The sequence below is a fragment of the Cygnus atratus genome, chromosome 4, assembly GCF_013377495.2.
Source record: "Cygnus atratus isolate AKBS03 ecotype Queensland, Australia chromosome 4, CAtr_DNAZoo_HiC_assembly, whole genome shotgun sequence".
Taxonomy (NCBI): domain Eukaryota; kingdom Metazoa; phylum Chordata; class Aves; order Anseriformes; family Anatidae; genus Cygnus; species Cygnus atratus.
Genome location: NC_066365.1, coordinates 44799776 through 44827252, shown reverse-complemented (window position 1 = coordinate 44827252; position 27477 = coordinate 44799776). Strand labels below are relative to the sequence as shown.

The window sequence follows — 27477 nt, the reverse complement described above, 5'->3', positions numbered from 1 at the left end:
CTCCAGCATTGCCCCAAAGTTTTTAGTTTAGTTGTCCTCTGTTGGGTTTTTGACTCAAGTCAAAAATGAGTTCATGAGTCAAAAGAATGCTTCCAAGACTTTAAAACTGGGGAAAATAAAACATGCAAATAATATATTAAAAAAATAACTTAGTAAGATTACATCAGTTAAGAACAGATACCAAATTTTTATAGCTTTTGCTGATAAAAAGAGGACAGCCTATGTTAGCTAATTTCCAACAGGGTAAATTAGTACTGCCTGCTGAATCAGAACATTCCACTGGAATTCAGGCAGTGTAGGCTGCCTTTTGTGAAGTACATTGCCATTTTTTCTGAAATAAGCAAAGTAGTTGTATGGATATAGTCCATACATTTACAAAATACAACTTTTGATTGACTGCAGAGCAGGTGACTGGTTATAATGGACCAATTATTGCATTAGGAAGACTTACAGTAACTATCTTCCAACAGAAAGACCATTGCTTGTCACTTGCCAAGAGAGTGTTTTCTTCTGTGTGGTGTCAACATGGATTCTTCAATGCTTCTTTTATTCACTGTTAACTAGGAGCTGCTTTGTTCAGAAATTGTGTATTTTTAGAGAAAAATTCTTTGCTTTTGTCTGTGAATAGAAGGAGCTTCTTAGAGTGTGTGTAGTACTGCTGGCCTGAGCACTCTTATGTTGTGTGCTTAGGGCATGTGAGTGAGAATGCTCTCTGTCTGCTTCATATCTCTGCAAACTGTACAGTTATTGTAGGAGAAGTAACAGTTCTAGCATTTTTTGAATGTTTCAAGGATGCATAATGCATTTCTCAAAGAAACAAAACACAAGCAAAACCCCACTCGTACAGTATACATTATGATTTGTTAATAAGTCACGTGAAAATTCAAAAGTAGTAATATATTATTACAAAATTTATTTTGGATATCTGAATAAAGGTGCTTTCATTAAAAACTATTTTTGAAAATGTATTTGTAATTAGATGAAATGAATTTTGAAAATATCTCTATAGGACTTAGATTGTGAACAAAATTGTGGTAATTACCTCTTTTCTGGCAACATTTAGAAAAGAGAGAGAACGTTTCCTCCAGATTACTGTGGATGAATATAAGATCTGATCTTCTGTGAAGAATCTTTTCCAAAAATGTTATTTTGACTTCTGGTAGATCTTGACAAGAATTAAGTTTCTTGTTTTGTTGTGTTTTGTTTGTGTATAACCTCTAAGAAATCACAAAGGAGTTGGACTGTATTTCTGCTTATTTTAAAATATTTTTCCACCCCCAGACTTGAGGAAGGACCCCATCAATTCAGAAGTTAACTACAAACCTCACGTTAATTTCCCAACAGAATTACATTTGCAGGTGCCCAGTCCTCCAGTAAAGAGGTAACTAATACTAGTATTAATTTACTATGTAGTATTATTAAAAAAAAAAAAAAAAGAATTCTGTAATGTGATAGTAATCAATATTAAGTATTGTTAAAGTATAATTAAAGAAGTTAAGGTATTAAAACTTTTTGACAGAAAATGCCTCTTGCATTTTATGTAATTTATAGGGATAAAAGCTTTGCTCTTGGAAAAAAAAAAAGAGTTTTTGTTATTTAGTGGATGGAACCAAATTTATGTAGTTTAAGCCATCTTACTGGAGCAATGGGTTTTAATATTTTTGCTTTGAATTTGTATTACATAACAAGTATTGGTTGACCAATTTTGTGGTTAATGCAATAACCCAATAAAGTTTTCAAAAGTTTGGCAGGAAGGGGGTATTGTCTGTTTAGAAGCTGCTGCAGTATACCTGCTGCTTCTGATTTGAACTGTAAGTGCTCAGAACCTCTTGAAAATCAAGAATCAAAATGCAAGTTTAGCTCCCCGAAGTAACACCTAGCATTTGAAAAATGGAATTATAAGCCCAAATCACAAGGATGCTTAGAAGAAAACCAAATTCTTACTTGATACAGTCCTGAATCTTGAAGGAATTTCGTTATTATGACTATTTAATCTCCCACAAAGTTTTCTGGGGACAGTGTACCTTTCAAATGAAAGAAGCTTGGAGTGATTTAATGCAACTTTTAATTAAATGGCTTATGTCAACTCAAGAATACCGAGGCAGTGATACCAGGGCTGTCACTGTAAAAGTTGCTTGCATCATTTGCCATTGTTACTCTGGCTTTAATGGATACTTATGTCCTCTGTGTTTTTGTATTTTAGAGCTGAAATGCCTGAGAGTAATAAGAAGCTTTTCCCATCATCAACTCTACAGCCAGTTCTTAAAGAGGTGGTGAAGTCAGAAAGTAGGAACAAGGCAAACGAACCGAATTCTTCAGAGTGGCTTAACCCAGACAGGTTTGAGAAGATGAATGTATCAGTATATTGTGCTGATGGCATACCCCACCCTTATACAGAAAACGTCTGTGGAAGGAAGCCAGTCAACAATGATTTTCATTCCTCGTCCCATCCGCAGCCTCTTCATGCAAGAATGTTTGTTCCCAAGATGGGGTTTTTGGCTTCTGTGCCGCAGAACCCACTGGAAAGGCCCGTTGTGCTGCCCCCTCCCTGTGAGCATGCCGGGCACCCAGTCCACAGGGTGGATGCTCTTTGGGTGCCAGAAGCAGTTTACCAAAATCTTCCTCCCCCTTTACCTCCAAAGAAATATGCTCTGAATGTTTTGCCAGGATCAGAAAGTAATTCAGCAGCTGATGTAAAACTGACAGAAGCGTTGCAAAATAACCCGTTAAGGCAAGTAGGTACACCTTTAAAGTCTGCATCAGAAGCAAATGTATTTACAAACGAACAAAGGCTCAAAGAGCCATTTCAAGGGAATGAGTTGTTTGTTCATAAACCGGATTCTCCACCTAGCTTATCAGTTAATGACTTTTGGACAGTGTCTGAGAACTTCTTAAAGAAAGGATCTCGTCATATGGGACCAAGTGCTGGCTATGTGGATGGCAATGACAGCGTATCCCTAACAACGTATTTTTCAGTAGACAGTTGTATGACTGACACATACAGGATGAAATATCATCAGAGACCCAAGCTGTATTTTACCGATAGTGGAAGCTTTCACAAAGAAAAGCATCCATCACCAGCTGGAGTAGAACTGAATGCTCCCTACCATGCTACTCATGAGCCCAGGCATCCTACATCCGAGCAAAGGTACAAGGCAAATGTAGAAGGCATACATTGCAGTAGATAGAGCTAAAAAAAATAAAAATAAAAATCTGGATCTGACTGTTGCATTTCACATAGTCTGTAAATGGGCACAAGCCTTGAATCTCTGTGTGTAAGTTGGTACCCAGTTGGCTGTACTTTGCCTAGGAGTTATGACTCTGTAAATGAATATGCAAATAGGAGGTGAGCAGAGGAGAAGAGGTGCTAAACTTCCGGTTCTTTGATTTATTACTGTAGTTGCCTTAATGCTTACCTCTGTTACTTGTCTCATCTTCTACAGTTTAGGTTGAAAATGGTCCCTTTAGGTGTATGCATCTTAGAGCAGTGGGATCAACTAGATGTTCCTGATTTTTTTTTTTTTTTTTTTTTTTTTTTTTTTAAGATTTAAATAGTTGCAGTTTAAAAAGCGTTCCTTCAGACTGTGGTCACTACATACTTAAACAAACAAAAGTGGTAAACGTATTACCATATATAATGCAGTAAATATAATGGAACAAAAGTGGTAAACATATTACCGTATATAATGCAGTAAATACAACGGAGCAGTATTTTCCTGATAGGTAGCAGGAGGTTGTTTCTTCAGCTGACTTCTCTGAGAGTCTGTGCTTTCACAAACCTTCAAGTGTCTTTAATACAAGTTTATCCAGAGATTTTCTAACTTATGTAAAAGCCTTAATAATAATTCTTTACAAACTGTTTTGTTTTGCAAGTGCTAGGTAAGATTTTTAAAGGGAATTCAAGTAAATGGCAGTAATGTTATCCTATCAATATACCTGCTCTGTTTGTACACACTTTTAAACTTACATATTTATGAGATTTGTTCACCCTATAAGCTATATACTTTAACTTAGTCAAATTAAGTTTAACCACATAAGCTACAAACTGGTATAGGAAAATAGGATGCTAATTTTAAAATATGGATATATTATATAGCTATCAAATATACATTTTGGTAAGGTTTTAGAATTACGGAATCATAAAACAGCCCAGGTTGGAAGGGACCTTTGAAAGATAATCAGGTCCAATGTTTCTTGTGAAAAGGCAGCTTAGATAGGATTATCTAGCATCCTGTCCAATTGAACCTTGAAAACTTCCTATTATTGGAGGCTTTCAGGATGTGATTGGACAGGGTGCTAGATAAGTGTGTCCCTATGGAGGTTGTTCCAGTGATTGATTGTTCTCACTGTTAATAAAAAAATAAATAAATAAAAAATCGTAGATCAAGATGAAGTCTTTCCTGGTGCAACTTGTTACCCATTGCCCCTTGTCTTCTCTACGTGGCTCCTTGTGGAGAGTGAGCCTCCATCCTGTCTGTAGCCTCTCTTTAAGTACTTTAGGCATATTTGCTGTTTATGTTCTGTTCTGATTTATTCTACAGTTGCACACAAAGTCAGTGTTGCTATTTATTGAACTTCCTATCTTTTCAACTTGACATTTTAAGCCATGTTTAACAGGGATCAGACATAATTTTACCGACAGTTTTTTCCCTCTTCGGAACAGTTCTACAAATGGCTAAGTACTGTAATAGCAGGTAAGTCTGACTGAACCTGCAGCCATTCAGACTAAGGTGGCGTGAGAAGAAGAGGTTCCTCTCTTTCTCTGTTCTAGCACTCTGCCCTGCCGTTTTGGCAGGTCTGGCATTTACTGTGTCTTTTGCTAAGCTGACTTACTTCAGAAATAAAGCAGATTTATTTGGTTAGGAAGTTGTCAGTGCACGGAAATATTAAGCGACTGCTGGGGCAAAGCACATGGCCCAGTGAGGATGGGGGAGAAAAGAAGGGTGAACAGGATTTTACCCTTCTGGCAACCCTGAGTGTTAGAAATGACCTCCTACGTCTTGTGGTGTCAGAGGCATCAGCTTAGGGTTCTGTTCCAGTCTGTTGTAACACTGCACAATGTGTAATTTAGAATTAATGTCAGGAAGTCCTGACACAATCTGGAAAAACTGAACCTTATAATTATGTGTTACTGTTAACTTAAAATTGGGGTGGTGCTGATGACATCTAAACGTAAATGCCTTTTAGTTAAGAAAATAATGCAAGCAGGTTAAAAATGCATGGTAAACACACTTGATTGTGCTTGCACTGTTAGTCAGAGAGGCTTTTTTAATGTTTATAAAACTTACGTGAGTTTTAGTGCTTCAACAAAATGTTGAAAACTGTTTAGCGTGATTAACCAAGTTACACATTTGGTTATTCTTTAAGGTCAGTGTTTTAAACTACTTGTAACTTATAGTATAAAACTGGAACATGATGTATGCAACAAACCAGGTGTCTTAGATTAATCTTATTTTTGTCTTCTTGATCAAAATTTATTGTAGCACTTGGAAAAAAAAAGAATTCTAGAGTTTATAGTGCAAAGAATTATGCATGTTTAGGTATGGTTGCTGGAAAACAGCAACTTGAAATTATCCTTTTGTAAGCAAATCAGTGGAATAGAGGAAAAAAGCCTTGAACATGTAAGAACTTGGAAGATTCCTTATTGTAGTATTTTTGAAAGATTTCAAAACTTGTAAATTAATCTTTTCTAGTGTACCTACAGCCATGTTACATAATATAGATAGCCAGTTAAGTAAAACTGTCTTCTAATACTTGTGTAAAAAACAAAGATTACGGAATTTGTAAATAATGTATAATTTGTGTAAAAAAAAAAAAAAAAAAAAAGTTTGCAAAAATCTTGTATTTGAAATGACAGTATTTTTATGTATAAATAGCACAGCAACAACTGTGAATGATAACAGCTATTTTTAAACATGCATAACAATGTTCATACTTCTGTACAAAAAGCAATATGAATGCCTATTACTGATTCCAATGAACTTGGTTTCCAGTAAGCACAACTGGTAAACTTATTTTTAAAGTAACTGCAGTAATTTAGATGTACTTCCGTCTTATTGCTTTGCTTGAAACAACCTTACCAGACAACTTCTTAGGTGACCCATGTTTACCAGGTATTTAATAGTAAACAGACAGCTAATTCAGGCACCTTTGTTTTTATATTTGACTCTGCACTCCGTGTATGTATGTAATATTTGCTAATGAATATGTGATAACTTTGTTTTGACTTATCTAGGGTGCCTATTTATTTTTTTATAAATGTCCCCTTCTGGCTATAGATTTGTATAAGAGCCTAGATGATTTTTGTAACAGTAAATACATTAACAAGTCTTGTAATTAATATATTTTTCAGTCTTTAGAATTATTTTCTTGCAAAGTTCTGCTTGTTCAAACTATCAGATTAAAAACTTAAAATGTCTTTGTCTCTGTTCTTTCTGTATGCCACACACAAACCAAAACCCAAACCCACACCAAGACCCCCATACCCTGGCTTTCCAGAACCACATTTTTAAACGATGACGGTTAATACTAAAGCTTGTAAGCTTTGAAGAGAAGGTGGTTATCATATTTGAAGTAAAATTCATTTTGTTAAATACTGGCTTGTTAATAAGCTATTTAGCTTTCTAAATACCTATTAAAATTGATTTATGCATTTCATACCATAATCCCATAGATTTGGTGACAACTGCTTGATTAGTTGTACTTTATAGTGCTACTCTGTTGGGGTAAGTGAAGTGAAGTTTGCTTTTATATGTATATTTAGGTACTCCAGGGGTGTATGAAATAGCTTGAGCTCAAAGCATCACAAGCCTGTACTTTGATAGCTTTGTTTCCTGAGATACGTAAAACTGTCTTTCAGACCTGGCTGAAGGGAAAAAAATAAATCACTACAGAATAGCTTGAGATTTAGAAGGTTAAACTTCTAAAGTCGATTCAGTCAACATTTTTTCTCAAGTCTGCCTTACAAAAGAGAAATGGAACATTACAGTGATTACAGTGCTTCCTTAGTAGGTTTTTCCCTTGAGATTTCACTGTGAAATCATGTTGGGGAAAAAAACAGTAGCGAACTTGTCTCTTTAATAGGCTCATTTGAAATAAAATAAAAGTTAAAAAAACAATTTTCCTCTGTGTGAGAATGCAATCATAGTTCAGCTTTTTTCTAGCCCAAGTCAGGAATGCTGAAACCACTTTTTCGTAGGTACTACCAACCCATGTCATAAATACTAGCAGGTACAGGTATAAAGCTTTAAGCTCACTTCTGAACGCACAAACCTGATATATAATTGAACCTACTGTCAACTGAAGAATTGTTTGCGAATAAAAAGAAAATAGAAAATGTGTACCCACTTTCATGACCTGAAACCTATTTAACCTGATCGCAGCCTCTTCTCAAGGTGTTAGAGGATGCTGGAACACCCTACACTTGAGTCTCTGAAGTCCAGTTATATTTTGTATTTATTCCTGGGAAAAAAATATATGTACTTCTCACAATTAAAGGTATTTACAAGGGAAAAATACACAAGGCAACTGAACTGCTTCCACCTATAGTTAAAGACTTTCTTTCTCAAAACCTGATTATCTGGTAAAAATCTTACTCTGTGTACTTAGCTTCCTTTTCTTTCTCCTGAGCACGAGATATTCCTTAACGTAACATTGTTTTGAAGGCCTCGTTATAGTCAGAGACACACAAAATTTTGATGGGGCACGTGGAAGTTGAAGGGCTGGTACTATTTACAGCTGCTCACAGATGTAGGGAGGAGCGTACTTCACATGTAACCTGCCTACGAAGGCTCTTCTCGTAAGCTCCCTCCTTCACTGTTCATAGCAAGGTGCTCAGAACTGACTCAGTCAGCGAGGACAGCACCCACTGCTACCCGCTGCCACGTTGCAGAAAGCTCAGTAACTGCTGAAGCACGAATCTCCTACACACTGTGGTACAAAGAGAGAATGGTACAACAGGCAAACGGGTAACAACATACTAGCACGCTCAGCTTCTCCAAAGTAAGACAGCAGAGGTACGTTTCATCTTTCAAGCAATAAGGCCTGAGTTACAATTCCCGTCTCTGCGAGAGCTGCGTTTTATTGTCAATATAGTCTGTCCCCTCGGTCGCTTTTTTACAAAGAGTACACATTTTCACGTATGCATCATAAATATTCAGGCGCAAACGACCAAAGCGCAGCCGAGCCGTCCCGCGGACTCCGAAGGCACAGCGCAGGGCAGGGCGGGCGCGGCTCCCGCCTCAGGAGGAGGTCCCCAGGTGCGAGCGGCGGCGTCCCCACGGCCGCCTCCTGCCGGGCGGGTCCCGCTGCTCTCCGTGAGGCGCCGAGCGCCGGGGCCGCGGCCCTGCGGGGCATACAGACGCCGGGTCAGGGGCTCCCCGCGGCACGGGCTCGGCTCCGCACCCCCGGCCAGCCCCGCGGCCCCCCCGACCTCAGGGAAGCAGGTAGATGAGCACGAAGAGCGCCAGGTCGAAGAGGACGAAGAGCCACAGGTCCAGCCAGTACGACTGCCCCGACAGGGCCGGCGCCGGCACCGCCGCCGCGTCCCGCTCCGCCTCCGCCTGCTCCCGGCGCCGCGACGCCGCCGCCGCCGCCATCTTGTCGCTCCGCTCCGGGAAGGGTCGGGGGCGGTGCCCGGCGCGCAGGCGCCTGCAGCCCTTCCGCGTGCTTAGCCAATGGGAGGCGAGCGCACGTCCCCGCCGCCACGCCCCCGCGCGGCCGCACCCGAGGGAGGGGCTGGCGCGTCACGTGACGAGGGGCTGGTGACCGTTAGTGAGCGTTGGTGGCGGTTGGTGACCGTTGGCGGTCGTTGGCAGGGAGCTCCCGCGGCGGGAGCCTCCCTCAGCCCGTGGCGGGCATTTCTGCCATAGTACCAGGGCTCCTTCTGTCAGTCTGCACAGGGACTTGTGTGGAAATAAACATTCCCCCCTTGGTGGGTCAGCTTCTTGGAGGGCGGGTGGCTTGCTGGAGCAAACTGAAGGCTCCTCTAGGAAATCTTGGTGGGAAGATACCCAGGGAAACTGGAAGTTGTTTTAAGATACGTGCTTATCCTGCAACCAAGCTGGTTGCAGCTTGTACGCCTTAAACCATCGTGGAGAAATTCATGCACACTGTAGGCTTTACATAGCACGTGACTACATAAAAAATTCAAAGAAACGAAGCTGCACAGCCTGTACTGCCCTCTGACAGACATGCCAATTCACTCGGAGTTGGAAGGGGTGCAATTATTTTCATTTTGTCTAGAAGAGTAACTAGAAATTAGTGATTATACTAAACAAAAGCATCTTCATTGGAGCTATTAACCACTTTTAGCCTTGCATCAAGAGAAAAAGCAATGCTCTGTGCAGAATACAGTTGATCCTACCTCAGGTATTAGAGACTGAATCTTTACTGTTTTTTCCTTATTTTTCAAGTACAGCTGCCACCTGCATCTGTCTGAAGTATATAAGGTTGTTGAACACTTTTTAACTTGTATCTTCAGGTTGCTTCTCACACCCTTCCTTCCTATCAATGTACCATTCAGTTAATGGCCTTGTATGTAATCTAGAATTTGCTAAAATAATTTCTCAAATACTTAAAAAAATACCCCACACAACAACAACAAAACAAAAACAAACAAACAAAAACCCTACCTAGTAATTATCCTGTACTTTTGTTTAGCTTTTCGTACTTCTGCTGTCCAATCTTACATCTCTTACAATCAATATTGGGGACTGGAGAAAATCCGAATTGTTTTGGCGAAGGATGGTGCTCCCTAATCTGAAATCGAATCCAGTTGGCGTCATGAGAGCCTTGTGCCATTAGAGGGAGCTCTGAGACCCTGAAGACTACAAAAGCATAGGCTGGAGAGGCTTTAGCTGTAGAAATAACTGAAGAAAGAACATTCTCTTTTCTACCCAGCAAAAAAACAGTCGAGAGAGCCAAGAAAACAGTGGAATAATTTTCGAGAGGAATTAGAAAACAAACAAACAAACAGGCAAAAAATTAGAAGTGTAAATGTGCCCATTAAGAAATGATATTTGAAACCAGGAGCTCTAGCAGCATATCAATAAGCAGACGGCAGAAGGCTATTCAGCTGCTTCCCATCCTCAGGGAATTGTGTGCTGACGTGCTGTAAGAGACTACAGCTGCACTCGTGCTGTGGGTTAGAGCTCAGGGCTGTCCTCAGGTCCCCGTGGAGGTATAACCTTTTAGCAAGGCCCTTGCATGGATCAGCCTTTTTCTCACTGTGACAGTAGAAGGAGGAAGGTGTAAAGAGCTCAGAAACAAGCAGAGAGTCCTGGGGCATGTTTGCTGCAGGACAGAAGTGCCCGCAGCACCCAGGTGTATTCTGCTGCTGTGTCAGCAACCACGCAGGGCTGGAAGAAGGTGCCCTTCAGACACAGGAACAAGGACTGGATCGCCACTGGGAGGCTTAGTTATGGTGACACAGCAGATCTAGACTAAAGCTGGCCCTCAAGAGGCATTTTTATTGCCACCCCTAGGAAATAGTGCGACTCAAGGGAGTTGAGTCTGGGGTGAAATCAGCAGTTACAGACTGAGTGACGTGAGCAGAACGTGGTACACGTATTTGTCACCCACCAGAAGCACCAGTACTTGAAGCCAGCTTTGTCTGAAATCATTCTTTATCGTGGTAAGATACCTTGAATATTTTTATTCATGTCCTGAAAAAAAGTTTCTGACATTCTTCCTGACACAGAATGATTTTGAGCCCTAATGTATTGGAACAATTCTAAATCCGTATGTTTTAAAAGCACGTCCACACTTTAAAAAATAAATATAGTGAAACTGCTTTATGTGAGATATTTGTATATCATCAGCAAGTGCTTTATATTACTCCTATTGATATCAGCAAGGCATCAGAGATATCATTTGAACCATCAGAGTAAGAGGTATTATCTGACCATATTTTTATTTATCGTGCATTTATAGTTACATATAAGAATTTTAGAGGCTTGGGAGTTCCCAGGTTTCTTGTAAGTTTTACCATCCTTATTACACAATACTCAGTACACAGAGAAACCTTTAATCAATATAAATATAATGGTAAGGAAACTAAGTCACCATTTAAAAACCAGTGCAAAAATATTTAGGTTCTGATTATAGAACATAATTTTGCCAGCCTTTTACAGTCATGTAGGACTTCATAAAAATAACACTAGCATTTGTTTCAAATTGTAATTGAATTTTGTTTATTCAAGGCAAAACACTAAATGTAAACAAACGTTTTCAGTAGCAGTAAGTGATCACAACTTTTTAGGTGCTGAGGGGATAAAAGGAAAAACAACAGGGTATATGTAGAAAAATGGCCTTTTATCATCGGATTTCAGTTCTAGTGCTGTTCTGGATGAAGAATTTAGCACCTTTTGAAGAATCTCTTGGCTTCAACTCCTTCATACACGTAGGTCTGTTCAGAAAATAAGAAGAAAAATCAGTGACTGCTTTCATAAAATCTCATTTTACAGATTCTATTGAGAAACAGCAAAGGCAGTTTAATTAATTGTGGGGCCTACAGGACCTCGTAAGGGCTCTGAGGAAAGGAACGTAAGGAAAGCAGCCTATTGACAATAGCCATAAATTCCCCATGCAAACATTTGAACAATTTTTGGAGGCTTAAAACAAAACAAAACAAACAAACAAAAAAAACCACCAAGGTGTTGAAGAGCTGTATTCCCAATAAAATTTCTAAACCAGTGCCTTTTTTTTTTTTTTTTTTTTTTAAGAAATGTGAGAGGTTAGACTGTATGATTTTGATCTCAGATCTCACACCTGGTTATTTATTTTTAAGAAGTTTGTGTCCAGCTAGTGAAAAGGATCCTGAAACATTGTGATTCACTTCAGTCTCTGGCTTTACTGCAGAGCAGTGAGATATTTCCCATTTGTCTCGAGCTTTCCCTTCTGTCATCCACTCAGCCCACCCCAACACCAACCCCAGCCCCGAGCTTCGTTTGAAAAGGGCATTTATCAGGCACTTGAGGGCATTATCCTGTATGAGCTCCTGCAGTAAGGCTTTTAGAAGTCAGAAAAGGGCCCTCACACTGAAGTACGTGTATGTATACTTATACATATACCGTATATATATGTATACATACATACTATGTATGCTGTGTATGTAATATGTATGTACCTTCTATATATAGCTTGTATTCAGAGATGTGTTGATAAGATACAGTTTACACGGGTGGGAAAAAAAATCACATATTTTAAAGTTTTATTTTATAGTTTTAAATTTTGATATATTATTAGACTTGAGGATTTTAAGTGAAGATAAATGAGGTTGCTTGGCTTGAAGAAAATACTTTCTACTTTCAAAACAGCTCTGAAAATGTGCTTATTTTCAGGTTGTTACGTGTTTAAATTCCACATAAGTGACTGCTTAACTCACCTGAACGAGTTCATCGCCGACGATTTCTCTGTATGCTGTGAGTGCCTTTCCATTATCTTTTCTTGTAAATGTTCCTACAAGTTTATTTCCTTCCATGTTCCAAGAACCCTATGATGAGAAATATATATATATATATTACAATAAACACAGCATTCTGTGTTTATTTTGATTTAAATATATCTGATATCTGATTTGATTTAAAGACTGCAGGAGTGCTTTAAGGTGAGCAGAGATTAAAACAGTATAATCAAGTTTTTATGACATAGTTGGACAGGCTATAAAAATGAAATATTAATAAAACTAATAGTTTATTTAATTCCCTATTTGTCAAACTAATTTTTTTTAGTGCTCAGTTGATTTTACCTTTTCTCTGTATAGTTAATTTCTTACAATACCCTCACTACACTCTATGTGGTGTACTTGAGTATTATAAAATGCGAAATTGCACGTGCCTGGGTTTCTGCATGTGAAGATTGCTGGATACTCTACTTTTGGGGCACTGTACAGAACACTGAGCTTCCTGTTACAGTGTTAAACCATTAATAGTTAAGACTAACTTGTGATCTTGTATATATGCTGCAAGCATTCCTGGACAGTCAGACTTTAAAAGTCAAATTTAAATTAGAGCCTAGGAAAACAGGTCATTAATCCTGAAATTGTACTTCAGAAAGTTGTTACTATATAATAAATATATAATCATATAAAAAGTATCTTACAGTAAGTTCAGTCCCATCAGCCAGACTGTATTCAAAGCTGACTCCCAGAGTGAATTCAATATCAATGGTACGGAAGTTGCTTGATTCTTTGACAAGAAATTTGTTTCCGTCTTGTTGAATAGTGATCTTCAGATTATCATGGGCTCCTAACTTCCTTTTCATAATGTTAATACCTGGAAAAATCAATTAACATAAATCAGGAAAAAAAAAAAAAAAGAGAACATCATATTTGTATCTTTGTAGTGACATTTATGTGGTCAGCTGAGCTTAGCCCAGCATTCTGACCCAGATTTTTATTCTTCTCCACCTTTTACTGAGGCAGTGTTCAGTAGTACAGATATAATACAAACCACTAGCCAAGTGGAATAGTTGTTTATATCCATATTACAGGCAATTTGGACAAGCTTAAAGTAAGCATCCACATGTTAAAATGACTTGAATCGTGTGTGTTCTGTAAAATTGAAGACCAATGGTTTTCTTCCTCCCTAATTTTTAAACCAGTTTTATGTTATCAAAATAATATTCCTGGTATAGAATTCTGTTTAAAGTTTACCATTCAAATACTCTGAACAGTTTCCACGAATGTAATCTTAGAAGTCTTAGAGATTCTTCTGCTGAACTAACTCTACTGGAATTAGCTGGATTGTTTAAGATAATGTAATTAAAATCAGAATCTTTTTCTACTTCTCTGTAGAATCTTTTCCCCTCTCTGTAGAATCTTTTGGAAATAAATGCAGGACAGCGTACTAGGATAGAGTAGCAAACAGCAAAAGACAAGTTAGCCAGAAGGTAGTGCACCAAAAGCTTGAGTTTGGAGTCAGCCATAGCAATATCAAGCTTTTAGAAGGCATTGGAAAAGTAAGGCTTACCCATGGTCTCCATGAATTTTTCATAGTTTTCATTTCTGTCTATTTTCCAAGCACCATTAAATGCCATCTTTCTGTCTGTAGGAGGACTTCCGTGAAGTAGCCGAGCTTTGCAAAGAGAATTTATAAACTGGCTTATCATGAAAGCAATTTACATGATGATGTGGCTGGCTAAAGCTCAACTGTTGCGCTGATCTTGTCAGGGAGAGGTTTACTGTAGTTTAAACCAATTTTCAAATCGTGACCAGACTGCTTGCTGAATCTCTCCCTTATTGCCCAAAATTATGATAATATCTTTATTGCACTTCTTTATAAACAATCATTAATCCATTCATTTTTTTTAATCTTATTTGACTTGTAGTAAAAATTGTCTATCTAGTGAAAGTAATGATTAGGCTAAGAAAGTTTACTGACATTTTCTCTCTCTGGTGTATAGAACATCATGCTTGAGGGAGAGTCTCTATACAGCTGGAGAAACTCTATTTACCCAACAAACCAAACACAAATCTCTACCTTGTCTATTGGCAGAAGTCTGTTCTACTCTACATAATAAACATCGGGTGGAGAATTTACTGTGTCTGCAGGTAGTTTCAGAAGACTATTCACTTTCTTCTTGTCTAGTGCTGAGCTATGAAAATTGTGATGATATTCTGTATTCATGTGCTCACTCAGTTTAAATTCTGAGCAGTTTCTAAAGATTGTCTATATTATAACACACTCAGTGAATGCTATGTGTTTTACCCATTCCTACAACAGAAAAAGATGCCACAAAGTGAATATACCTGATGTGGTTGGTTTCCATAGGTCCCAGGTTTTGTCCGTTCAGGGATAATGCTGAACTTGAGCCTACCCTTTCCTAGCTTCTTCTTCCCCACACAATAGCTCTTCTTAAAACTGAGCAAGTTTGCCTGTACCAAATCTGTCTGTGGCAAATTTAGGATTATAATTACGCTGTTCTTATGGATGGCATTAGCTTTACTGTCTATTAGCTTCAAAACGTAAATCCTGAATGCTGAACTGAATTTTGCTTAGCACACAGGTGATGGGGTTGTGCTCTGCTTAATGAATTTTAACAGCCTCATGTTATCATAATCTTGTCCACCTGTGGATTCCAGACTGCAGCAAGAGGTTTTACTGAGGTGCAACCCAGTGATACTTGCTAGTTACCAGACTACTGTATTTTTTCCCTCCAGTCAGCTTCATTTTGAAACCAATGCTAATGTCACGTGCCAAATGCATGGTTCCTGGGAGGTTGCTGTACCCCCAGGGGTTCTGCAGCTGGGAGAGAGCAGAAACCCCCAGACATACCCCTTTTCTGCATGAGAAGGTTTACCCACAAGTGGCAAGGATTGGGGTGGTGAACATGGGTCCTCTTCAGGCTGCAGCTTGTCCGCTCATCTTCCTCTGTTCCAGCTACTGTAGTTCCCATCCCTTGTAGCCACAGTCTTTCATCTTAGAAATGCCTTTTTATTCTCTCTAAGACTAAGGAGAAGCAGAGTCTGCCATTCTTCCTGTAACAGCTACCTCTTCTCTCCCTTTCCTTCTTCTTATAATCCTGTCATTTGACTTAGGGAAATATACACCTGCTAGTCTGGAGATTGGAACTGGATAAAAATCAACCAGTTCTAAGGTAGGAGATGTGTAGTTGTATTAGCACCCTGCTAAACCCAACTCGATGTCTCAAAGAATATCACAGCCTGTGCCCAGTGCTGTGCTACTCATGGACACCCATCTTACTCTTCAGCCAGCTCCAAAAATGGCCAAGATGAGTGTCTGTTTTTAAGTTGGATTATTTCTTCTTTTTTATTGCATTGGAGTATCTCTTGACCTTTGTAGTTATCATTGTCGATCTATATTATTTATGTAGTACGTAGACGTAAACAAAAATATGATGTCAGGTTATAGTTCACCAGATTTACAGTCTCCTTTTTTTATAGTCTTTGCAGAAATGTTCTTTCCGTCAGTGGTGTAGTCACTTGTCTTGAATCCAGTAAATAACTGAGGCTGTGCAGCAGTTCAATGTAGAAGAATATGTATATATAATTTTTGTGCATATGTATAGCATAGAGCATTTTTTGTATGAAAAGATTGAAATACTTTTTTGGATTTTTTTTTTTTTTGATAGATACTTTCAAAGTACTATATTTGGTGCTTAGGGACATGGTTTAGTGATGAGATTGGTAGTAGGGTGATGGTTGGACCAGATATCTTGAAGGTCTTTTCCAACCTTAATGATTCTATGATTCTATGATTTAAATAATGGCAACAGGTCTCTAATTCACATTGTTTCAGGCCCATATGAAATATAACAAATAGGAAACTACTGCTTATTGAGCACTTCAAGAGAGCTTTTCTAACTTTTAGGTGGGTTCTGTATTCTCTCCAAGAACCTGGTGATTAATTTCATTTAAGAAATGTTAAAATATCTGAAGTAATCTTCTATGTATTTAAACAAAATTAACATTGCTGATTGCTCTCCTCATTTAATCCATCTTCTTAAGCTCTGAAAACAAAACTCAGAGTAGTGATGTTCCACAAATTAAGTATGAATTTCTGCATCCAACTTAGTCCAGCAGTTCTCTTGAACCTTGAAAAAGAGAGCGGGTCTTCTGGAGTGAATCCTAACCTAGCAGGAACTTCTCTCAGATGTGCTTTTCCTGTCAGTTATCTCACAGTTTGCCTCTCCCCACTTGTGATTCTGTGGCCTCCCTCAGAAGTCAGGCTAAGCAGCCAGCTCTAAACCTTTTCACCATAGGAGCAGCAATTGGTTGGTCCTGAATTTTCCATTAACAGCCTGTTGCTTCATTTCTTCCCCATTTTCCCTTCCTTAGTATTTCTTTTCACTGAGTATGAATCCTTAGGATCCTCTTCAGATCAGCCCCACAGCTGTGTTAGTTAAGCAAGAACCTCACAGGTGGTTGATATTTACGAGTTATATGGGGTCTCTCCGCTGGTGTGGCACTGATGGCACAAGGAGCTGTTCTTCCCGAGGTGTGGTGGAATGTCAGTGTCAGAACAAGCAGCTGCATTTTTATGAGATTTAACTCACACTTTATGAGTTACTTAAGACTACTAACACGCTACAATCTGACTTCAGATTTCTTATATGTAAAAGAATGACGCTATGTACACTTCCGAGTTGAGTTCCTGCAAAAGCTTTCTTTTCCCTTCTAAAATTATAACTAAGATTGTTTTTGTAGATTTTTTTTTATGTTGGAATATCTCACTATCCTTTTTTTTTCTTTTTTTTTCCCCTTCTTCTAGCTTTCTAGCTTTTCCTTTTGCAGATTTCAAAACTACAGTTTTTGTTTAGATGCTGCATTGAAAAATCTGTTTAGTATTGCTGGTTGCATGAAAGTCTTGAAAGCTAAAGGTGTGGATTCTTGTATTTGTGGCTTTAGTCAGTTTGCCAGCTGTAGGACACTAGAAAAAGGCAAACTTAACTTTGAAGTTTGATCTTTAAATGAGGTGGATGGAAATCAATGATTAACTTATACTGCTTTGCCAATCTCATAATGCCAGCCTCTGATAAACACATCAAGCTGTATTATGAAGATAATTCAGAATGAGATTCCAAAGATCAGGGTGGCAAAAATGCTTTTGCAGTGGGTTGCATTCCTCTATCCCATTTATTGTTTTGTGGCTTGTCTTCAAATTGTTCAGCCTAAAATTAGCAAGGACAGTAAACTCTGCTTTACCACAGAGTGGTACTGGCTTGAGGCCAGCGTAAAAGTAATATACTTACATAAATATTATTATATATAATGTTGTTATATATATATTAAGAAAGATATGAGTCTGTTCATACCTGTTAAAACGATGCAGATTAACTGATGTCTGTCAGGTAATTGGGAACTGATTTGGCAGTGTTTCTGCCTGTTTTCTATTACAGGAATCTTCTAAATGTCTATGAATGGATAGCAAGGATAGCTGGGCATTGACGTCATTTAAGTGCATCTAGATCCTTTGTCACGAAGTTTGACTGAGAATTTAAACCACAATACTTACACTTATATGGCTATAGTAAACATAATTCTATGTCAATAAAGCCAACCTTAGGATAACTTATGGGTGGCCTAGCAATAAGGAGTTCAATGTAGCTTGACTAATGCCATCTCTTCCATAAACGATTTCCAAGTATGTATTGTAACTGGATGTTGTGCTGCAGCAGGATTAGATCATACTCGATCTAGCTTTTGTCCTATTCTGCCTGCCCATTTGCTAAGTTTTTGTTTTGGTTTCGTTTGGTTGTTTTTGTAGGCTTTTGGTTTGTTTGTTTTGTAGAATCACAGAATGGTTTGGGTTGGAAGGGACCTTAAAGATCATCTAGTCCAAACCCCCTGCCATGGGCAGGGATGCCACCCACTAGATAAGGTTAGCCAAGGCTTCATCCAGCCTGGCCTTGAACACCTCCAGGAATGGGGCATCCACAGCTTTTCTGGGCAACCTGTGCCAGCGCCTCACCACCCTCATAGTAAATAATTTCTTCCTTATATCTAATGTAAACCTACCCTCCTGTAGTTTAAAGCCATTCCCCCTTGTCCTACCCCTACACTCCCTGACAAAGAGTCAGCTTTCCTGTAGGCCCCTTTAGGTACTGGAAGGCCGCTGTAAGGTTTCCCCAGAGCCTTCTCTTCTCCAGGCTGAACAACCCCAGCTCTTTCAGCCTGTCTTCACAGGAGAGGTGTTACAGCCCTTTGGTCATCCTGAGGCCAGGTGGGGCCTCACGAGATCAAAGCAGAGGCAGAGAATCACCTCCCTTGCCCTGCTATCCAAACTGCTTTTGATGCAGCCCAGGATACGGTTGGTTTTCAGGGCTGCAAGTGCACCTTGCCCGTTCATGTTGAGCTTCTCATCCACCAACACCCCCTGGTCCTTCTCCTCAGGGCTGCTCTCAATCCGTTCTCGGCCCAGCCTGTATTTGTGCTTGGGATTGCCCCAGCCCAGCTGCTGGGTCTTGCCCTTGGCATTGAACCTCATGAAGTTTGCACAGGCCCACCTGCCAGGCCTGCCCAGGTCCCTCTGGATGACAACCCTGCCCTCCTGCATGTCAGCCACAGCACTCAGCTTGGTGTCGTCGGCAAACTCTCTGAGGGTGCACTCAATCCTACTGTCTGTGCCACCAACGAAGATGCTAAACAGGGCCGGTCCCAACTGTTTCAAGCAGTATCTGGATACTGCTGATAGTGCAACCTATTCAACATGAAACTTCACCGTTTGAAGATTACTTAGAAATTTCCATGGAACATAGAATGCATCTGTCTGATTATTTAGTAGTTGGCTGTGGATCTTAAAGCTTACTCTTAAGTGTCTGTATATGCTCCTTTATAATTTGTGTGTAATGGCTCTGTTCCATGAAGTGCTGCATGTTTTTGAGAGTTGACTACTGGAGAGATCTGAAGTGCAAAGGCTTCTTCACAATAAGCTCGAGGTTAAAAAAAAGAATCTAGAAGCAAAATGCAAGGTTTTCTTAAAGAAATACTAACTCTGTTATTTCCTTCATCTACTAGTGTACCCTAAAATGCGTCCTAGGATTACCTAGAACAGTAGAATCTGGCCTAGTCATAATGAAGAGGAAGTGATATTGAGCTATTGCCAATATAAATTACAGCGTGCTTCTCCAGTAAACGTTACACAAATCTCTGAGTATTAGTGCCATTTGTCACTTGTCACATACAGACTGATGTCAGTAGACCTGTAGGGCTTTGTGTCAGGCTAGATTTAAACATGTACCTTAGTAGTCTTATCCTGTATTTTCCAGGTAGATGCTTAGTAGCAGCCAAATTTGGGGAAGTAGTTAATGAGCTAACAGTGTACAGTGTTGACAGTCTGCACCTATCTTTTCAGTTTCTCCAAAATTTGAACTGGCCTTTTGGTTCTTTTCAACATAGCTGTTTGCTGATTGTACACTTTTTCTGTTGACTATGATACAGCTCCAAACTCCACAAAAGGTTATTGTGATTATCTGGATTAGTGACTCGAATCTAATCTCAATCTGTAAAATAAGGATTTTTTCTGAGCTCAGCATAATAGCAAGGGAGCACCCTACACAGCTCAGGTAATTAAGCATTTGTGTAACGGAAGGAAAAGATGTCTTCAACACAAAACATTCTTTTCTTCATGTCTTATGTAAAAGCAGAACTGGGACCCAAATCTTAATTCTGTCCACCTAAGAAATAGGTTTTGTGTGACCTTGATCAAATTAACCTGTCGACTTATCTGTGAGCTGAACTTCCCTTACATTAAAAAGCCACTTATGTCATAAAATAATATGCCAGTGACTTGCTCAACTACTACTACTACTACCAAAAAAAAAGGCTTAAAAATAATAATGCTTGTATGTGAACTAATCACATGTAACTTAGGAACGATTTAACTGTGTGTTTTACTCCCAGTGTTTGTTAAAGATCTTTGATGATGTTAAAGAAAAGAAAGCTGTGTAAAGTACAGAGCTATTTATCAGCCATTATGAACTGTTGGGAGGACAATAGCAGGCTGAATTGTTTAGCCTCATATTTCATCAGGAAAGAGGATTTTATTTTTATTTGACAGTACAAATTCAGAACAGAAAATAATACAGCTGTTTGAAGAACAATTTCATCTCTCAGGAAATGTAAAAATAAATTTCCGTGTTAAGTAAAATAGAGTTTTGGAAATACTGGGGGAAATACACGCAGCCAAATATTGCAAAAAAAAAATCTGACTTGAGTATACTGAAGTGAAAAATTACTGTGTTTGTAACTTGTGGTATTTTTCAACTGAAATTCAAGTTCTAAAGTTATGGCTCCATAAGCACTGAGAAATGCTACTCTCCTCTGAAGGGCTGAAAAACTTGATGGCTGCTAGATTCCATAAATTTAGATCCTGAAGCTTACTACTGCAGCAAACTCGTAATTTGAATTACTCTGTATAGATCTTAAATAGTGAGACTTCACTGGTACACGTTAGCAACAGCTGTCACCACTGTTACTAAAAATAAGGTGGAAGAAGTGGCTATCATCTCTTCCCTTTGTTTAAAAATGGTCATCACCGTGCAAGATGTGAAACACCAAGTCTAATATTCTTTTTCACCTCTTCAACAAAATACCCTAGTTCAAGGTGATATTCTTTTCTGGGTTGGGTAAGGAACGTATTGCAGTATTCCTGTTGAAAACTGTGCCATTTCTCCCAAATGAATTCAAACATTCAGCAGGCCAGTGAACACCAAGCAGGAGCATGCCTAGGTTGGTGACTGGGGTGGAAAGATGGGAGTCCCAGCAGCAAATTGTTACTTGATATATGTAGATATACACAGGCAGTTCTTCAGTTGCACTCACAAAATTGCAGTTGGTTTGAGCAAACAGTGCTTGGGTTTTGTACTGAACTAAATCTGGCCCTCCACAACTTTTTGAATGAGCCTGTTGTTTGTCTGGGATGTACATACTTGTTGGTTTTGCCTAGAGCTAAAAAAAAAGAGTCAAGCCAGAAGCGTTACTGTGGAGAACCTAATAGCCAAAGAACAGTGCCAAGCAGCCCATCGGTCTAGATTTACTTCTAGGATCAGCAGTTTGCACATGATCCAGCTTTTGGTGTAAAGAATAAAATTTTCACAGTTTTGTTGGAAGTCACTGGGTTGACTATTTCGATCTCTCTTATATGCTACCTAGGAACTGACAGCCAGGGACAAAGGATGAAAATGGATCTGTGTAACAGTTTTATTTGCCTACTACTAACCTGGTTTCTGACAGCTCCTAGCAATTGTAGCTGCACTGCTCTCTAGTGGTTAGTAGCAGCAAATTATTTTTTGCTGTTAAAAGAAACCCCACTGTCAAGTAGTGCTCGTGTTAGAGGTATCTTGATATTAATAGTGAAGTTCTTGTCAGAATTTCTAGGCCCTAGAAGAGTTATTAAAAATGCAATAAAATATATATTTGCAGAAGTGATGTCTTGAATCAGGCAACAGTGAGGTGTTGAAAATTTAACCTCAATAATGCTAGCTAACAAACAGTAAAACTTATTTGACATTGTCCTTTTTATTTTAAAAAGCATGAGAACAGTACAAAGAGAAGAATGAGGAAGCAATTAAGCAGCAGTTTGACCATCAAAAATAACGTGACTCTCATATTCGCTATCAGCTGTACAATTAAGTAGGACTAATAGTTCTCTTAAGTAATGTAACTAGTTTTACTAAGTAGTCACAGGACAGAAGCAAGCGAGAACACATAACATTCAGAAGACTACTTAAAGGCAGAACATTATATACAGAGTAACCCAGTTAACCTAGTACAAAAATACTGTGCCCAGAAACTATATATTTGTTCAAATATTTTTAAGATAAAAGAATACAAGTGGACAAACTCAGCGGCTAGTGACTGTGATTAAGATTTTTATTAAACTATAATAGAAATGTATATTAAAACTATTTACAATGCATTTCACGCTACATTCTTCAAGAGACACATGCATGTGTCTGCCACGTGAATACACAGAGGGCTCAAATTCTAACTTTGGTTACATCTGTAAGGTACCTCAGGCATCAGCAGCAATAGCTGAATGCAATAAAGAGCAGGTGAGGCAGGTGTTACCAAGGGTAAGAGTTTGGTTCCTCTTTATGGGTAGAAAAGGTGGATTTGACCCATTCCTTCACCTTCTATCCAGTCTCCCACTGAGCTCAAGCCAACTCCCACTGAGGTAAACTGAAATTACATAATTGACTTTAAACGGACACTTGAGCATACCTTAGGCCCCGGCATGATAAACTCATGCTGTGAAAGTTAGTGGAAACTAGCTATTATATAGCATTGTCACATAAATATACATTTACAAACAGTGGTACTTAGATATGAGTTTCTCTATGGAAACAAACTTTATGTGGAAAATAAACTTTCCTATGCAATTTCCATTCATCTAGCAATGACAAAGATAAAGGATCTTGAAGTCACAATTTGCTGTATTTAGCAAGTGTCACCACCAATTACCAGGCTGGACTCTGTGATGTTTCTTCTTCCTGTGAAAGTCCAACCCAAAAAGTCCAGCCCTCGTTATTTCTCATACTCAGGCCAAAGTCGGATTTTTAGTCAAGCTCCAATGTTCAAGCTTCTCTCTCAAATTAGTGCAAGTCCCTGAAGATGCTGAGCAGGGGAGTGTGAAATAAAGCTGAAACCTTGTGGAATGTAAAGTGCGTGTGATTTGTCGTGAAGATCAACCTACAGCATTGCAGAGACAAGACTCTTAACTAAAGCTAATGTAAAAATTTACCTGAAAGCTTAGGTCTCTGTAAAACCTTTAAAAGTGTAAGAATTAACTATGAGTGAGGCATTTTTTTCATCAACACTCACTGCTATTTTCTCATGCTTAACTGTGAGGGACACCAACCAATTCACTCTGGGAACATCCCCTAATTTTAAGGGGTAGATCTGACTTGTCATAATCTTTCTGTATAATAAGTTGCACAGTCAGTTACTCAGTAATTCTGAAAAATCTTATGCAAGAATAAGACTGCTCTGAAACTGGTAGTTCATGCCACTACCAGATAAAATGCATTGTGTTGGAGTTCAAAAACTTACCTTTACATGCACCCAGTTGGCAGAAAGTGATGCATAAAATCAGGCTTCAGCCCTCTCTTCTAAAGAGAGATCAGCTGGTTATCAATGGAAGAGATTATTCAATTTTATCACTAGCCCACTTGCATTTGCATTCTGCGCAGATCTGAGAGTGATCTGCTCTTGAATTTAAACTGCTACTGCTTGAAAATCAACTCCATCTCCAAAATCAAATTTACATTGTTTTTTGTCTCTTTTTTAAAAAAAAAAAAAAACACGTTTGTGGATAATAGGAAACCTATATATTCCACAGGTAATACTGGATGTGTGGCTAACCTGCTGGGAAAAGAAGTACTACCTGCAGCTTAAGAGCCTCACTGTTATTTTTAATTAGAAGATCTAGGGTTAATCAATTTTGTATATGTTAATACATATGACAAGTTATTTTTTTTTCAGAAGGGGGACAAAAAAAGTGTATTTTAAGCATTAACCTGCACTGCGGAGTGACTTCAAAAGAATATATGTGCATGTCTGAGAACAAGTGGGATCATAACTTGTCTTAATTGAGACTAGGATTAAAAATTAGTGGGACAAATTCTGTACCTGAAGACTTAAATAACAAAGTTCACAACAGCTTTAGCAGACATAAGACTGAACTGACAAAGTGCTGAACTCCATTTCTGCTTGTATCTTCCGCTTGATTTCTTTAGCTAAACAATGTAAGTTAGGGCGGAGTACGGTTGAAAGTCGACTAAAATAATCAGATACACAATTCATGATGAAATTTATGATAGCGGCATGGCTGGATTTAAATTCTGAAGGCAATGAATTTCAGTCAAAAAACAGCCTGGCTTTTTTTTCATATTGTCACCTATCTACACTATGAAATAAAATAAAACTTCCTGCAAACAGTCCACACAAAGCTATGAGACAAAACCAGCACCCTTTGACTTTGCCTTCAGGCAGAGTGAAACACACTACATATGCAATTTGATTATTTGAATTTTCACAAAGTACAGCACACTATGCTCTTAAGATTCTATAACCAGTAGTTAAAGGGTTTGTTTTTGTAGAAATATATACAGATACAGGTATATTGTGACATTTAAATGATTTATTTACTAGGAACTATATTTCTATGAATGTTCCAATCTTTGTAGTGGAAGAGATTGTGGGATAAGTGTGTACAAATATGTAATTAAATATATGCACATACTGTATAACTGTGTTCGTTTTTAGTGAACCTTTGAAAAATGCAACTTGTGCATTTTTTTCAAGTCAAAGGTAAGAATCCAGCATTCTTTTGTAATAGTTACAAGTATATATCATAATAAAGCTTTGTTGAACACACAATATAGCAAAGAAATATAATACTGGAACCTTAATGTAAATGATACATCACTACACTGTAATACTACCGTAGTTGATTTACTGTGTTGTCACCATGAATTACTAGTCTCAACCATACCAGCAAGAATACATCTTTATATACATATACTTTGTTCATATTTATATTAAATACATATTTCCTCAGTTGACATAATAATTATAGTTCAGCATCTCAAACATTCAAGGAAAAGAATATACAAGGACTATGCAAATCCTGAAGCAAGATTCCTATTTATCAAAAAGTACCTAAAAACATTATATTTCTTTTGAGGTGGGAGACTGAGGGGGCAGTGTGCTGTAATTTTTCTGCATGTCTATGACCTATTACATACATATATTGTACTGTGTATGCATATAAATACACGTATGGAACTCAGCATAACAATAGCTCTAGAATTCTTAATTACTGTTGAATTCCATACTTTCTTGGAAAATCCAAAAAAAAGAAAACAAAAACCCCGTAGGAGAAATACTTTTATAGAAAAAAAAGTTTTCAAATACAGCTGCAATAATATGTTATTGGTAGTCATTAGAGAAATTTGAGATTGGATTTAATCAGTGGCAAATAATACAGGTTGGCAGAAATGCTGCAAAATGTAAGAATACATTATTCTACATTTTTTAAAAATGGAACATTTTTTGTGGAACATTTTGAAGCACTTGCTTCATTTTTTGTTAGCTGCTGGTATTGCTTATTTAAATGCATAAAAAGAGGTTTTCGGTGTCTTTCTAACCAGCTACTAGAGGTGAGATTGATAGTCCCCTGGGAAGACAAATTTATTGCAGTTTCCAACAAGAATTTTCTGGATTACTGTGATACAAAATAACTCCTGTCCTTCAAGTATGATACTAAGTGTATGACCTTTACATTATACTTTTTTTTTTGATTTTAACTAGAGTCCTTACTACAGATAAAAAAATAAATAAATCAACATTTTCTGTCTCTGTGTAGCTGAAGTTATACTTACCACTAACCAATCTTAGATTGCTGACATTAGTCTCTTAATCCTGCCCAACCAAAGCATTGTACTCTCTTTGTACTACTCTTTTAGGATTGTCTTACGTGCATATTTTCTTGAATTGGTTCCCAATGATCAGTTCAAAACAATTTTTATGATTCATCTTCATTTGAATAAATATCAATGCCTTCTTCTCCTAGTGCAAGTTAATTAATTCTTACTTTTGGTAAATCCCTGTAGCATTCTAGTCTATATTTGCTTTCAGTATTCTTTTTTCATATCCCTTTAAGACATGGTGGATCATTTTTAACATTAACTAGTGCTGCTAAAAATGATTTTTAAAAGATATTAACATAAAATTTTCTTCAAAGTGGTCATAGCCATTTCATAATAGCACTGGTCCTTGATGGTCACTGGAAGTATGCCATTCCTGCATCATTCTGATTCGGATTTCATCTCTTGCAGTCACATTCTCTTCCACTTTTCCTGCCTGTGATTTAGTTTGCTGGTTATGATGATGTTAAATTCAACTTCAAAATGAAGTTAAAACCATATAAAAATGATCTTGTTTAGTTTGCATTTCTCTTTTTGCTTCCTGCAGGCTTCTATAGGAATCAGTCTTCCAAGGCAGCCTGTCAGTTATGTTGTATTTAATCAACAAGCAATTTCCATTATCCATGGATAATTATGACACTTATACCACATAACCCCTAAGTCCTCCATTGCCTAGTAATTCACAGGGTTTTAAAATATTGATCCAAATGCAAGACATTTGCTAAGACATTCTTAACATATGAAAAAACTACTGGGTACACAAATTCTGGGGCTATTTCACTTCAAAGCCCAGTTCTGTCTCCTGAAAGAAGTCAGCATAGTATATGCTGGATTAAACTCCCCAGAGTTAGTCCCAATCTTTCTTCACAGCCTCTGGGACGAGAGGAGGCAAGACCACTCATTTCTTTTACAACCTAACACAGCAAAACTGGAAGAAGAAAAAAGGTGCGAAATGCAGTAGTCTTTAAGATACTGGCCACAACATGATCACTGAACAACTATATACATCTATAAAGTAATAGGCTCTCAGAGACAGTCGAGTAACTGCACTCGTACCTTCTTGTGGAATAGGGTAGCATAAGCTAACTTTGCAGATCTTTTTTGATCTCACTCAGATGTAATAAAAGAAATATATGATCTTTATATAACCTTGACATATACATGGTCATGCTATATCTTGAAATGTGGAAAAATAATACAGCAGTGGCAAAACATAATCCAAATCCATACAGTGTTTAGTAAAACGCAGTACTCCCCTATTACTATGTCTTCTATGTGAACTTAAGCTTGTGGTTTTTAAATCGGCATCTCAGTTCCGTTTGGCTTGATTGCTTTCTCCATTAATCAGATTCTTCTCTTGTTGTTCAGCTAAGGATTGCCATTTCTGCCTATTTTTCCTACAGCCATCCAGTAAAGGGTAGCAGGCCTCTGATACATGCGTTAGGGCCTGAAATAAATTGTAAAACATGTAAAACAGTTTAACAACAACAAAAGTGTTCTTAAAGTTGACCATTCGAGAAACCAGAATGACTGAAATGAGGTCTATTTATACCTGAAACTGAACTTGTATTTTGACATTTAAGGAAG

At 38.1% G+C, this 27477-nt stretch overlaps 3 protein-coding genes across 11 annotated transcripts in view; 1 reads left to right on the top strand and 2 right to left on the bottom strand.

The window, feature by feature from the left end:
- USP53 (ubiquitin specific peptidase 53) overlaps positions 1–6418 on the top strand; it is a 38721-nt gene extending 32303 nt beyond the window's left edge. For all 3 annotated transcript variants that reach the window (XM_050710435.1, XM_035550204.2, XM_050710436.1), the window contains 2 exons: positions 1282–1381; positions 2204–6418. In XM_050710435.1, the coding sequence (XP_050566392.1) occupies positions 1282–1381; positions 2204–3188 (1085 nt within the window). In that variant the 3' untranslated portion in view covers positions 3189–6418. The remainder of the gene's footprint in view (positions 1–1281; positions 1382–2203) is intronic.
- A 4726-nt stretch (positions 6419–11144) lies between these two features.
- On the bottom strand, positions 11145–17784 carry FABP2 (fatty acid binding protein 2). Its single transcript, XM_035552606.2, has 5 exons — positions 17776–17784; positions 13971–14075; positions 13102–13274; positions 12386–12493; positions 11145–11407 (listed from the first exon to the last, which is right to left on the bottom strand). Exons 2-5 carry the CDS (start codon positions 14035–14037, stop codon positions 11357–11359), a joined length of 399 nt encoding a protein of 132 aa, XP_035408499.1. The 5' UTR covers positions 14038–14075; positions 17776–17784; the 3' UTR covers positions 11145–11356.
- Positions 17785–21966: 4182 nt separating this feature from the next.
- PDE5A (phosphodiesterase 5A) overlaps positions 21967–27477 on the bottom strand; it is a 66223-nt gene continuing 60712 nt past the window's right edge. For 6 of the 7 annotated variants that reach the window (XM_035552535.2, XM_035552581.2, XM_035552542.2 and 3 more), the window contains one exon: positions 21994–27337. In XM_035552535.2, coding sequence (XP_035408428.1) covers positions 27200–27337 — 138 coding nt within the window. In that variant the 3' untranslated portion in view covers positions 21994–27199. Of the gene's footprint in view, positions 27338–27477 lie in introns of all 7 variants that reach the window. The other variant, XM_035552552.1, reaches the window with a different exon arrangement.

Bases quoted from the DNA above. Each gene is read 5' to 3' on its own strand.
- FABP2 (XM_035552606.2), bottom strand. From the start codon at position 14,037: ATGGCATTTAATGGTGCTTGGAAAATAGACAGAAATGAAAACTATGAA. The intron at 13,275-13,970 runs GTAAGCCTTACT...TGATTTTTCCAG, and splicing joins AAAATTCATGGAGACCATGG to GTATTAACATTATGAAAAGG. The intron at 11,408-12,385 runs GTGAGTTAAGCA...TTTTCTGAACAG, and splicing joins TCGGCGATGAACTCGTTCAG to ACCTACGTGTATGAAGGAGT.